We start from the raw sequence: 15,093 nt of genomic DNA, 5'->3' as shown, positions 1-15,093 counted from the left end.
CAATAAGAAGCACAGCTCTTACTGCAAAGCTCAGGCCACAACAATATTAAGGTGATTTTTTTTATAGACTTCCAAATATAATTTTATTTCTCGTGGAATATTATGGGGGTTTTTTTTTCCAGCTTGCTCATGGCAAAAATATCTGGTTATTTAGCACTTGATTTGACTATGTGTGCCTTTCTGAGTACTTAAGACTGGGCGACTTTGAGGGTGACAGTCATGTAAGCTCAACCAAGGGGTCCATGGAGCTAAGCCAGGTTAAAAGCTATACAGCTATAAAGCATGTGGAGATTTGGACAGAGCCCAGAATTTTTTTTTTTTTTTTTTGCACCAGTCCTTTTGGCAGTGGAAGACCTTTGCTGATCAAACATATAAGTATATATCAAATATATCAATATTAACAAGGCATCTAGTTTCACACTTAATGTTATGTTTAGTGCTACAGTATTTACAGTAACACATCCCTCTAAATCTGACGTATTTAATCATGTGTTTGAAAATTGCAGGCAATTTCAGGGCCAACCCCATCAAAAGACAATAAAGAAATGCTGATCAACTGGTTTAGGTGTGTCCTGAATTCTGATAGAACCAAATTACACTGAGGATCGCTGACCTATTTTAAAAGCTATTTTAAAGTACACTCTATCTTCAATGCAAATCGGTTTTTGGGGCCGCTGCAATTTTATTCACTTATTTCTTTGCATGTGATTATGTGTGGTGTTTTGTTCAGCTGGTATGGTACTCAAGAACATGTTTAAATTTTATCAGCACAGACCACACCCTCTTTAATTGACCATGATTTTGTTAACAAAGAAGAAGGTGGAGCTTCAGGCGTGGTTTGCTAAACTTCAGTTATTATATAATGCCACAATCGGAGATATAGTGCTGCATTATGGCCTAACACATTAGTATTCTTGCTCCTTGCACTGAGATTATTTTAAATCTCTGAATATGATGACTCAACTTGTCCATTTGAGAGCATTTTTCAGCTTTGGAAAGTTGGGAGTTCTCAGAACATTGTTTGTGCTCTTAGTAACGTTGATTGTTTTCGGATATTTTGGAGCTTATTGGGATGGAAACAAAACGCTTTCCAATTCTGGTGAGTAGTACATTTTTTAATTTATATATATATATATATATATATATATATATATATATATATATATATATATATATATATGTATATATATCAACTTGCACTCGGGTTTCCTTTGAACAGTGGACTAGTTCAACAAACAGACTTCAAATAAAACCATAACGAAGTTTCCTTTACTTTCACACTATCCGTTGTTATCCAGTTGAGGACGGGTTCCCTTCTGAGTCTGGTTCCTCTCAAGGTTTCTTCCTCTTAACATCTTAGGGAGTTTTTCCTCACCACCGCCGTGACCGGCTCGCTCAATTAGGATAAATTCACACACTTAAAATCTGTATCCTGTGTTTATATGTTTCTGTAAAGCTGCTTTGAGACAACGTCCATTGCAAAACTGCTATACCAATAAAATTGATGTGACTATATCTATCTATCTATATATATATGTGTGTATATATGTACCCTGTCCAGGGTGTACCCTGCCTTGTGCCCGATGCTCCCTGGGATAGGCTCCAGGTTTCCCCGTGACCCTGAAAAGGATAAAGCGGTATAGAAGATGGATGGATGGATGTATATATATATATATATATATATATATATATATATATATATATATATATATATATATATATATATATATATATATATATATATGCATATATTTATCTAAATATGTGTGCATGTGATTAAATAGCCCTTCAATGAATTGTCCAATCTTACACTTTATCAATAATTTTGAAACCAATATTCTAACTGAACATTTAAAATGCTGTTTGTTTGCTTTGCTCTCCTGCACATGTCAGTGTACAGATACACTCAAACAGTTTAAGCAGCAGATGAACAGTGAAAAATGATAGCTATGTGGAACCATTATGCGTTACTCCTCTTTATGGTTTGCAGGTCTGCTGTAATTAAACTGCTAACTTAAATAACAAAGTTTGAAATGTCTGTATTGAAGCAGCAAAACTACAGCATGCTTCCTGCTGTGGTGGTTGTGTGAAGTTAAAGTAGTAAAACCCGTCCTAATTAATGCCCTGTGTGTCCTAAATAATTGGCATAGCATTATGATTGCACAGTTATTATGAGCATGCCGCACAGAAAATTATCTTTTAATTACTGCGGCTGAGATGACTGAATGAGTTGTTCTTCCTTAGATTGTGACCTAACCTTACTTTTATAACTTAGGTCTAGAAACATATAGTCTAAATTTATACCCAATACTATACTAATAGTGTAAAGCTATGCATTTCAGTATGTATTAAAATATCATTATATAAAATAATTATTCCTACAGGAGCTTAAAAATAGGCTTTCTGAGTAGTAGCACTTTAGTCATGACTCCTTCCATTCTTCACACATGTAACAGTTTTAAATGCTTGCATTAAAAGTTGTTTTAAAAGTTTAGCCAATTTTAGTTAAAGAATCTGTATGATTTAAAATGTATTTAGGAACCCATACATCAATGATTAATGTATTGGTCATCAATTATGACTTTAGTGGTTTTATGAGTGTATATTTATCACAAAATATTGATAGTAATAAAAAGCTCATTTCAGTCTCAGCACCAGGGGTGATCTTAGATTATGTGGCAACCCCAGGCAAAATAAATGTGTGGGGGCCCTTCTGACAGATTTATGTTGTTATTGTGTCTTCATGTTATCCAGAGATTATGTTGTGACCCTTTACTTCTGTGGAGGAATCGTAGTAGATGCGTATTTTGATCGTAAGAACGAACGATTGTAAGAATGTAGACAAACGAATAAAGAAAGGGGCTACAATTGCTAAACATGGTCGAAAAACTTCCTTCCTCCCCATATCAGGAAAGGCCAACATAAAGCCATTTGTGTTTCAGATTTCTGGGACACTTCTGAAGATTTGCAGTCAATGGAGGTAAGATTTTTTTTTTAATAAATACATTTGTTTTATACATTTCTATTTATAAATATCATTCTCCATTATTCCAATGATTTCAACCTCATAATTCTCCTCTCTCAGATGATAAAAGATAGACCGCCAAAATGGAAACCTGAGGTGCAGAAACTCCACCTATATTCTCTTCTTTTCATAGAAATTTGATGCTCGTGGTTGATTTAAAGATGACATTTGAACTGATGCAAACTTTTTATGTGAACAGTTTCTGGGTCAAGTGAACATGCACATCTTTGAAGACTGGTGTGGAGGATCTGTGGATCAACTAAGGAAGGACGAATTGTTTCCTCTGTTCCCCCATGTTAGTGACACACACACACACACACACACACACACACACACACACACACATACAATTTGTGATTTTACTGCTGTATGACAGATTTGTAGGGCAGTATAACTTTTATTTTATTTATTTATTTATTTATTTTTTACTGAGAACATCTTTGGGTTTCTTTTGATCAATTTTGTAAGGAGTAATATGTACACTCCCTTCCAAAAGTATTGGAACAACATAGCCAATTCTGTTGTTTTTGCTATACACTAAAGACATTTGGATTTGAGATCAGAAGATGAATGTGAGACAAAGGTCAGAATTTCAGCGTTCATTTTCTGATAAACACATCTTTCTACCCAGGTGTGCCCTGTTATATTGAGTGTTTAAGCATTTAATAGCGCTGAATGTCTACTCTTGATTTGTGATGTGGGTTTTGCCTGTGAGGACTACATTTGTTGTTAAAAATGATAAACCAACATGAAGACAGAGAGCAGTCTATGGAAGAGAAGCAAGCTGAGAAAATAGGGAAACTCTAACAGAGCCATTGGACAAGATTTGGGCATAGCCAATGCAACAATTTGGAATGTGCATCCATCCATCCATCTTCTACCGCTTACTCCTTCTTCAGGGTCGCGGGGGAACCTGGAGTCTATCCCAGGGAGCATCGGGCACAAGGCGGGGTACACCCTGGACAGGGTGCCAGTCCATCGCAGGGCACAATCACATACACACTCACACACCCATTCATACACTACGGACACTTTAGACACGCCAATCAGCCTACCATGCATGTCTTTGGACTGGGGGAGAAAACCAGAGTACCCAGAGGAAACCCCCGCAGCACGGGGAGAACATGCAAACGCCGCACACACATGGCCCCGGTAGAAATCGAACCCCGGACCTGTGAGGCGAACGTGCTAACCACTAAGCCACCATGCGCCCCAATTTGGAACATGCTTAGAAAGAAATAAACCACTGGTGTACTAACAACCAGGCATTTAACGGGTCAGCCAAGGAAAACAACAGTGGTTGATGACAAAATTATTGTGAGAGCTGTCAAGAAAAACCCAAAAAAAGCAGTGAAATCACCAACAAACCTCCACAGGGCAGTGGTGAAGGTATCACAATCTACTATCTGAAAAAGACTTTGAGAGCAGAAATATAGAGGCCATACCACAAGATGCAAACCATTAATCTGCATTAAGAATCAGAAAGCCAGATTGGAATTCACAAAGAAATACAGAGTTGAGCCACAAAAGTTCTGGAACCAAGATTAACCTCTACCAAAGTGATGGAAAGGCGAAAGTGTGGAGAAAGAAAGGGATCTGCTCATGATCCAAAACATATAAGCTCATCTGAGAAACATGATGGAGGTAGTGCCATGGGTTGGGCTTGCAAGGTTGCTTCTGGAACAGGGTCACTAATCTTTATTGATGATGTAACTCATGATGGTAGCAGCAGAATTCATTCAGAAGTCTAAAGAAACATTTTGTCTGCCAATTTACAGAGAAATGCATCCAATCTAATTGCGAGGAATTTCATCATGCAGAAAGACAATGACCCGAAACACAGTGACAACACAACAAAGGACTTCATGGAGGGGAAAAGTGAAACGTTTTAGAGTGGTCAAGTCAATCATCAGACCTTAACCTAATTGAGCAGCATTGAGCAGCACCTCCTGAAGAGGAGACTGAAGGGTGAACCCCCTTGAAACAAACAACAACTGAAATAAGCTGTGGTACAAGCCTGGAAAAGCATCACAGTGGTCAGTGAGTTGCTGGTTTGATGCAGTTATTACAAGCAAGGGATAAGCAAACAAATATTAAGTGTTATTTACTTGAATCTTCTTTAAAACTATCTGTTCCTATACTTTTGCTCACTTAAAAATTGGGTGGTCTTCCACCAAAGATGCCATGTCCTAAGCTGTTTAACATATCTAAATGTAAATATCGGGAAATGAAAGCTCATATTCATCTTTTCATCTCAAACCCAAATGAACTGAAAAGAACTTTCCTTGCTGTTCCAGTACTTTCAGAGGGGACTGGGTTTTCAATAGTGCCTAGGCTACTGCCTTTAAACACAAACACTTGTCTGTGTTTGTGACAATTTAAAAATCATAAAAAAAAATACTAATATGATGATGTATGAATGAGTAGATGGCGAACATTGAAATAAACATCTAATAGGAGTCTAATAGGCTATATCTACAACACATTGCTGCACTAGTTGTAATTATAACATCACATGCATCACGCACTTTTGTATAAATTAACAGTATGGCTTCCACCTTCATTATTCATAAGCTTGTAAAATAGCACGTGATCCAGCACATCCTACAATTTTTCTACAATTTTTATTTTTATTTATTTATTTATAATTTTTTTATTATGCACAGAACATAATGAAGCAATGGGATACTAAATAGGGGCAATCACAATGTGTGCATGGAATCTAAGCTATTTAATCACAATCAAATTAAAATAATTCCAGTGTCTTTTTTTAATTTACTCTGCTACTTTGTAAAGAAAACATGTCCTTGGTTCAAAGAATCAGCTGACCAAGCATTCATCTACTATACCTACAACTTACTTTAAGTTTACACAATTATATTCAGTCCTTTCAGTCCTTGAGATTTTGATTTTAATGCAATTCTTTAATGCATTTCTATAGAGTAATTCATGGTTATTTTTTTATTCAAATATGCAACATTTATCACTAATTAAATATGTTTTGAAGACATAGATCTACTAGTATCTCAAATGTACAATGTGTTGTTATGATTTCAGTCACGTACCACAATCAAAAGGCTTGCTGTCTATCCTGGATGGGAAAACTATGGGCTGAGAATATTTGGATACATTCATCCTGTAATAAGTGGTGTGTACTGCTTTGGAAAATCCAGTAAAATGTTATGGACTGGTTTCAAACTGAAACATTCAGCTTAATATTCAGGCTACATTTTTTTTTTTTTATACCTGACAACAAATCTAATGTGAGGCAGTGCTGGCTCTAATATCATCTGATTGCTCTTTACCAGGAGAATACATTTTTGCCATTGCTTCTGACGATAACTCGGAGTTCTGGCTGAGTTCAAATGAAAGCACCAAAAATCTCAAACTTATGGCTTACCTTGGCAAGGTAAGAATGAATGGTCTATTACTGATCTAAATGACTACTCCATCAAATTCAGAAATTCACCATATTACAATAATAAAATACAGTATGTAATTATCATAAATCCAAGCAATAAAGTATATATAGAATAATATATATGAATGATTGTGTCTACAAGCAATTATTAGACATAATATACACTAAAATGTATTAGTATGTGAAGTATCGCATGCCTTATTGCCACGGTGTACTGTTGGTCAGGCAGGAAATGAATGGGCCGCACCAGGGGAATATGAGAAATTTGCATCTCAGATATCTGAGCCTGTAGCGTAAGTAACATATTTTCTGAATGATTTTTTTTATTATTATTATTTAAAATGGAGATCAAGACCATTACTTCATTACTTTTGCTGTGAACTGTTTGATTCTGATATAATCCCTCTCTTCAGGCTCTCAAAAAAGCAAAAGTATTACTTTGAAATCATCTACAAGCAAAGTGAAGAAATGGATCATGTGGAGATTGCAGTATGAATCAGTTTAATTTGTATTATTATTATTGTTTTCATTATTGATATATACTATATATATATATATATATATATATATATATATATATATATATATATATATATATATATATATTGTGTGTGTGTGTGTGTGTGTGTATATGTATATGTATGTATGTGGTGGCCTGGGAAAACCAGTTGGTTCTCATGCTGGCAAAAGCAAATTTGCCAAAATTAGATATTTTTTTCTACCTATGACATAATTTGGCACCTCAACATAAAAAAGTAAATATATTTCAGGCTTTGATCAATTTGTTGGATAGTTATGTGCCATAGTGAAATGAGCATAAGCCTAATCAATTTAGTTCAATTCAAATTTAATCAAATATTGACTGTCAAAATGGCCAGTATTATCATTTTAAAATGCTATAACTTTACTATGTATACAAAAGAGAAACCAGCCAGCAGTTTCACCATTTAAAGCCATTTCACTATTTAAAGAGCCACCATTTTCCCAAGCCACTACACATATTTCATTATGTGTATATTCGTAGTAAATAGTAGAATTATTACATGTCAAATGGTTCAAACATCTGTGACATTCATCCTATGAACCACACCTTTTCCTAAAGTCATGGTTGAAATGTTCTCAATAATCTTGCAGATTATATTAAACTGTAAGCAAAGTAGGTTTTCATTCTGCAATAAACGCTTTTGCCTTGTCTGTAATGTACAAGCCTTTCTAATAATCTTTTTATTTTTTCATATTTTCAGTGGCGTCTCAACAAAGAGGACAGCAATTTTGAAGTTATTACTTCGGAGTATCTGTCGCTTTACAGTGGTAAATTTTTAGCACTAGCAAAATGTTTCTCATTACAACACAATACAGTGATCTATCTGCACCACATGATACTATACACATAATAAACAGTACATTTGAGTATAATGTGTCATACAGTGAAATTCAGTACTGAATTGAACACAGTTTTTCAAAACAATTAGGACAGCCTTGATGTGTTATTTTCTACCGAGTAGTAAAAAATTAAATTTTTGCTAATTCAGTACATTAACACTCCCTTAACAGATATTATTAACTCCTTAGTTAACATGAACAAGCTAGGTATTTCAGCAATAATACATCATAAGTAATTATAACAAAGTACCCAACACTTGTATTAATTAATGTTTTACTTAAAGTAATAAACTAAATAAGCCAAACAATTAACATTAACCAATGTTCATGCTACCGCAATGGCTGATGTGAACCTTAGGAAACATCCATTATGTTAAATAATGCAGCAAATAATGTTAGTTAAGAGAACCTTAATGTAAAGTAGTACAGATTGTTTTTATGTTGAACACCCAATGTCAGTGAGGTTGACATTGTTTTTAACATGAATTGTAAACATTTAAGGATTACCAACATAAATAATGGGTCGCAAAGCAGAAATGTTCATGTAGGTCTGTATTAGTGGAACTGTTGTACTGTACTACTTGGGCAGAATAAACCATATGGTTCAGGTTCTATGTGAGTTTATGAGTTCAAATCCCAGTACAACCAAAGAGACATTCATGGGCCTACACTGAACACTCATTCTCTCTCACTTCTTCTGTAAATCACTTTGGTGAAAAGAATCTGCCAAGTAATTTATTTTCTGTGTGCAGATGAGTCTTCTCTATTGGCAGTGGACAATATAATAATCCCCCAAACAGCAGCTAGTCAAAGGTTGAGGCCTGACCCCATCTCTAATTCTGAAGTGGACATGGTCAAAGAAGACCCAAGAGACACCAGCTATAAAAGTGAGTAATTAATGATTTCATCAAAATCTCCAAATGCAATCCTATATCAGTGCAATTTGTCTGCATCAAAAGGTATCCATGGACCATTCAGAGTATAGCGCAGTTAGAGATTTGTGTTGCTGCCTCACAGCTCCATGGTCCCCAGTTTGAGCCTAAACTCAGGTAACTGTCTGTATTGGGTTCTACCTGTGTTACCGTGGGTTTCTGTTGGGTTCTCCAGTTTCATCCACATCCCACAAACATGCTGATAAGTGGATTGGTGGATTAATGACACTATATTGCCCAAAAATTGCCTCATGTTGAGTGTTCTTGGGTTAGGCTCTGAATCCACCATGAGTCTGATGAGGATAAAGCAGTTACTCAAGAAGAATGAATGGATTAACCAGCCATCATACTTCACAGGAAGTGCTACTTGTGGATTACACAACACTTCCTCTATATAAGCAGGTTGAGAAGGACTTACACTAACTAGGATAAGTGGTTTAACTTTCTTCTGATTGTGATTGATGCACGGTTGCTGGAAACACAGCGTTGAAAAGTTTTTTTTTTAAACAAGGGGGGCTAATTAGGATTGTGAGGATCCACGTATAGAACTTTATAAATGAAATCACAATATAAAAGTTGATGATTGCTGTGAGCAAGTGACACTTATATACTTACTTACATTTTTGTGAAAAATATACAGCCCAAGTATTTTCAAATGACTCTTGGTTCCCTGGTGGACTAGTGGCTAGCATGTGGCGCTAGCATGTGGCACTTGCATCGCCGCAGCCTATGTTCGATTCCTGGTCAGGGAATCAACCCCAGCCACTGGGGAGGGTTGCACCAGGAAGAGCATCCGGCGTAAAACTTGTGCCAGAATCAATATGTAGACGGGTGACCCGCTGTGATGACCCTGATATGAAAGCAGCCCAAAAAGGGAAAATTTAAATACGTGCATATTTATAATGTAAAAATTATTTGGTATTTTATAAATGATTGCTTTAATACAGGAATTCATTATATATATATATATATATATATATATATATATATATATATACACACACACACACACACACACACACACACACACACACACACATATATATATATATATATATATATATATATATATATATATATATATATATATATATATATATATAACTATTTTTTTTCTTGTAATATTTCAACCCAACAGTAGAAGCTTCAGGCCCAACCTCATCTAATCTAATCTCATCTCTCTCTCTCTCTCTCACACACACACATACACCAGTACCACTGCTGCAGGAGTCCCATTTGGAAAATATATTTCCTAAATGTGATTACTACCCTATTTACATATATGAGAACTCTACCATTGAGAGATACGATGGTGTAAATCATGTGAGTATAGTTTTGCTACTGTATTTTCTGTGAAGAAGTGCACTTTACCCCAAGCTTTCTTGAAAGCAAGAGTAAGAGATTCAATAGCATGCAAGAATAATTCATAAGAAAATATTTGAATTTAAACCCTAATTTTGTCTTTACTTAAACAATCAAGTAATCATGACTAAACATTACTTAAAATGTTGCATTTTGGACCTATAAATAAAAAAATCAATGTTCATTTAACTTATTTACCTACAAAATACATAAACTTAAGATTTCAAGTGTTTTGAACTCAAAAATGATTTATTAAAATAGCTCATTCTGGTCTTTCTTTAATGTGATTGGCCATCCAATAAATTTTTTCACATGACTGTACAAGTTTTGGGAGACCCCATTACTCAGTTAAATTGAGAGAATGAGTTTACAAAATCAATTGAGTACAGTCAAATTGTTAAGATTTTCAGTGTGGGAAACCTGGACAGAACTGACTTTCAATATAAATGGTTCCAAAAAGTCATCTGAGGTTCTCTAAAATGTGAAAATAAACAACATGTATTAACAAAAAAACAACACAGACAACAATCATACAGCATCATTATTATATAGATTGTTTGAATAATCAGAGGCACGAACGCTAAGATTCTATTAATACTGATGAAAAGCAGTTAGACATGTAGTTCATCATGGGTAAATAATGAATTGTGATTTTAAAGGTTCGCTACTCATCAGTGTACCCAAATGACTACACAAGGCTCGCTAATGAGGACATTAAGGCTCAGAAATGCTTTTACGAGAAGGATAAAGCATATGAGGAGGGGTAATATACTTACAATGTGTATATTAGTTACATACTGTACACTGTACTGTACATCTCAAGTTTACTGTACAGTCATTTACTAATGTTCTTGTGTTTACCTTTCCAGAGGTGGGTTTGGTCCATATCTGAAATTTGAACAAACAGGAAATGACGAAGGTAACTTACTAATAACTTGATAAAATGTTTTTCATGTTTTCTAATGTTTTTCACCTTAAGTTAATTGGATAAATCACTCAGTGTTCTAACACTGGATTTATTTGTCCAACCAACAGAGCCTGATAAGGACAAGCCAAACTGGAAGCAGGTCTTCAATGTAAAGCCGGTGGATTTTCATTCAAAACAGAGTGATTTTGTTGTCCACACCTGCAAGAGAGCAGGAAATATCATAATGCCCCAAAAAGATGTCATGCCTGTAATTAAATCCTTCAGGAATCAACTGCAGTTAAAAGAGAACACCAGGTAAAAGATCACACTGCTGTCTTGGCTTGTGAAGATGGCCCACAAGTAGTTTTTTCTGAAATTGACTTATGTTTTTGCAGTGATCTGGTCCTGAAACGAGTGATAAATGTGGAGAAGAAGACAAAGGCTGGTGTGGGCAGTCGCTACCTGCTGGAGATAGAGATGGAAGATAAAGAGGGGAAGAATGTTCTTATCTCTAAATATTTTTACACCACATATAACAAGAGATATCCAGAATTACCTGGTCTCTGCAACCCAGTAGACTTCGGATGGGACCCAGAAGTAAAAGTCCATGTTATTCTTACAGGTCAGAAATAAAGCTTTTTATGTACTCCATTGCTACTTAATTATTCTAACTCTCAATCAAAAGATCATGTGATTTCTTGATCTTGTGATTCCCAAATGCTTCTCAAATGTCATGTACGCATTTTGCCATTTTGCTTTATTTATCATCTTGGTATTTCTTTAATTGGATAACCTGGACACTCTGAAAACTGTCGACAGACTGTTATGAAGCAGTCTATAAACATATCAAATGAGTCTAAATGTGAAACAATGTTATGACTAGGATTGTAGACTAGTTGCTAATCTACAGATTATCTACTAAACATCAGCAACCTCAAACTGGACCATCCATATAAAGTAAAAGAAAAAAGTGACAGGTCATTAGTTTACATAGTGTATATGGATAATCTACTGTACATCAACTCTTAACATGGTTTAAAATTACATTTTTGACTGGTTGATGACAGTCTACAGTGAATATACAGTAAACTGTATATGTTTTCTTCATTTACTTTTTCCCTAAAACACTTCTGAACATTTGTTTCTTAATTAACTATACGGTAATTAAATTATAACTTAATTTCCTATATCAGAAATCCTTGTGTGTATACATTAGAAAAGTAGAATCACTCGCTGCAGTACATTGCTGGAGTATTTGTATCACTTGTAGTATTGCATGTTTGGAATGTTTTAAAATATTGCAAAACTGTTTCATTGCTTATTAAGGAACATCAGTAGCAATGTTTACCCTCTGGTCTTTGTCCAGAGGAACAGTGCAGAAACCTGCTGTCAGTTCCATAGTACTGGATTTGCTATTTTTGCATCAAACTGCATTAAATCGCTAAATTCTCCTTCCATACTAGATTGAACAAGGATACTTTCTTACTAAGCAAATCATCAAATCTTCAAATATTCAAATTTTGCATGCATGTCACATTCATTTACCTTTCACTCCAACAGTTAAAAATCAGGGAAGATGGGTTGTGCACTTCATCAGAGAAATGGAGAAAGTGTATCAAGTAACAGGAGACAAAAACTTCAATGTCATCATTGTAGACTACAACAGCACTGATATTGATATTGAGCAGGAACTGAAAAATGCTATATTACCAAGGTATGGTCTTTATTCACTAAAAGAAAAATGTCAACAATTGTTCATCTTGAATATCTAAACAAGAAGGTCCTTTTTTTATTATTTCAAAAAATATATATCTTTGCTTAATTTATGTTGTGTGTATGTGTTCAATTGTCCTGCACATGAACAGCTACCAGTTTATGAGCCTGGGGGGACGTTTTGCCAAATCGCTAGGAATTCAATCTGGAGTTGATCTTGTTAAAGTACGTAAGCAAGATTTTACACTGTAACAATTACAAAAAGGATATCTTATGTATTATATAAATTTGTATGGCAATTGTACTGAATGGATGGGTCTGCCCAATACATTTAAGGTTAATTTCTGTAAATACAGTATATACAGCCATGTACATATTAGTGGAGGGCACTGTACATGTACATACATACTTTTTTATTTCTTCCTTCAGGATAACAACAGTATTTTGTTCATGTGTGACCTGCACATCCACTTTCCTCCGTCGATAATAGACAATGTGCGTAAACACTGCGTACAGGGGAAAATGGCATATGCTCCCGTTGTGATGAGACTGGACTGTGGAGCCACAATACAAGCTCCCACAGGTACTCATATTACACCATTAAAGAGTCAGCAGTACCTAATAGTCAATAACACTAAAGCAAATTATCTATATCTGGCATTCTCCTGGTGGTCCATTGCCCTATATAGTTCTTTACTCTCATCACACCAGATCCTTATGAAGACCCATACTTATGAAGACCTACTTATGAAGACCCATAAGTTCAAAACACATTAACAAGCTAAATACTCAACAGTGAATCAGAAAAAGCAACAGAAAACCCAAAATACACAGCATGTGCTAAAACGCAGGGAGCAACATCTAAAACAGTACGTTCATTTAAAAACAGAGAGGACAGGTCTTTATTGACGATTGCTATTGCATATTAGGTACAGTGCGCTTTAGCCTTAAGGGACCTCAGAAATTGGAGAGATGGAATATAAGCCTAATAAGGTTATTTTAGATATGCTGAAAACTTTGCATGGCGTTAATGTGAGTATATTCACACTGAACACTCCCCTAAGGAAGTGCGGTTATTCAGGTAAATAAATAAAAAAAACAGTTACTCCTTACTATAGCAAAATACATGTACGTAACTTCACATTAAATTGTTGTTGCTAGGTTGAGTAGATAACAAACTGAAAACATGCAGTTCGTTTTCTTTGTTTTTGGTATTGCTGTTGTATTTTTTGATTTGCTGCTGTGTATTTAGCTTGTTCATTTGTTCTGCATTTACACCATGAAGGGCATGATAGATATGTGATTTTTCAGATCACATGTGTTGGCAGTATGGACAAACTCTAGCTCTGTAGGACAATGAGTCTCCAGGATGTTATCAGCATATTAAATGCTCATATCCAATATGCAACCCTGAAATTTTTAATGTGATGCAGGTTTCTGGGAAACTGAGGGCTATGGTCTGGTGGGGATTTACAAATCAGACATGGATAGAATTGGAGGCATGAACGTTAAAGAATACACAGACAAGTGGGGAGGAGAAGACTGGGAGCTGCTGGACAGGTATGCACAGGTTATTAAAGACATTTGGAAGATCACAATTCGAAGACATTTTTGTTTTTCAGAGAGTATGATTATAATAAAACAAAAGCCCCAGACAAAACAAGGAAGAAATGTTGAGACTAATCGGGAATCAAATCAAAACAGAAAACAAAAATGACCACTTGTATCAGTCACAATGCTTCTTTACCTACTCTTGCATGCTGCTATCCACTAACTCCATTCCTCTTATCTCACCTTCAGAATCCTACTGAACAAGCTGGAAGTGGAACGACTGCATCTGAGGAATTTTGCACACTTTTTCCATACAAAACGGGGCATGTGGAACAAGGAATGAAGCTTGGACACTTGTTTCTGTTCTGGCTTATGACAATAGGCAATGGTGAATATTGTATTTAGAGTTTGTACAGTACATTTACATTTATGGCATTTGGCAGATGTCCGTATCCAGAGCGACTTACATTTTATCTCATTCTACATCACATCTTGTACTACTGTACGTAAATGTCCTATAAGATTTGGGTAAATATACTCATATTTATATTACATTTTTTAGCCATTTTTCACGTTTCACATTTTAGGATAATAATGATGCCATAAGAACTATAAAAAGAGGCTTGGAATTACACTGTGACCAAAAAGCTTTCAGATTCTTCACAAAAGCCACCCTGATTAAAACTTCTGTATGCTTTCTTTATTCTTAAGCATTAGAATTCTTTAGTAAGTACACTCTACATTCAGATGTTTCTGTTACATTGCAGGATGCTTGTCATCATTTCTCACTTCTCGTAAT

General features: G+C 35.3%; 1 protein-coding gene across 1 annotated transcript; it reads left to right on the top strand.

The window, feature by feature from the left end:
• The first annotated feature begins 945 nt into the window (after window positions 1-945).
• Window positions 946-15,093, top strand: LOC128623632 (beta-1,4-N-acetylgalactosaminyltransferase 3-like). The gene is made up of 20 exons (XM_053650769.1): window positions 946-1,099; window positions 2,943-2,980; window positions 3,086-3,121; window positions 3,225-3,320; window positions 6,083-6,173; window positions 6,334-6,434; window positions 6,672-6,739; window positions 6,860-6,935; window positions 7,691-7,757; window positions 8,582-8,716; window positions 9,975-10,084; window positions 10,783-10,886; window positions 10,993-11,042; window positions 11,159-11,345; window positions 11,426-11,652; window positions 12,591-12,744; window positions 12,896-12,968; window positions 13,173-13,326; window positions 14,177-14,303; window positions 14,544-15,093. The coding sequence occupies exons 1-20, from the start codon at window positions 952-954 to the stop codon at window positions 14,635-14,637; spliced, it is 2,136 nt and encodes a 711-aa protein (XP_053506744.1). The 5' UTR covers window positions 946-951; the 3' UTR covers window positions 14,638-15,093.

This window comes from Ictalurus furcatus, chromosome 19 (genome assembly GCF_023375685.1).
Source record: "Ictalurus furcatus strain D&B chromosome 19, Billie_1.0, whole genome shotgun sequence".
Classification (NCBI taxonomy): Eukaryota; Metazoa; Chordata; class Actinopteri; order Siluriformes; family Ictaluridae; genus Ictalurus; species Ictalurus furcatus.
The sequence above is the reverse complement of the archived record's forward strand: the minus strand, read 5'-3'. Positions and strand labels throughout refer to the sequence as shown.

Excerpts from the sequence above, each read along its gene's own strand:
- LOC128623632 (XM_053650769.1), top strand. The coding sequence starts at position 952 with ATGATGACTCAACTTGTCCATTTGAGAGCATTTTTCAGCTTTGGAAAG. Across the intron at positions 3,321-6,082 it reads TGTTTCCTCTGTTCCCCCAT|TCACGTACCACAATCAAAAG; the intron begins GTTAGTGACACA and ends TTATGATTTCAG. Across the intron at positions 10,887-10,992 it reads GATAAAGCATATGAGGAGGG|AGGTGGGTTTGGTCCATATC; the intron begins GTAATATACTTA and ends TTACCTTTCCAG.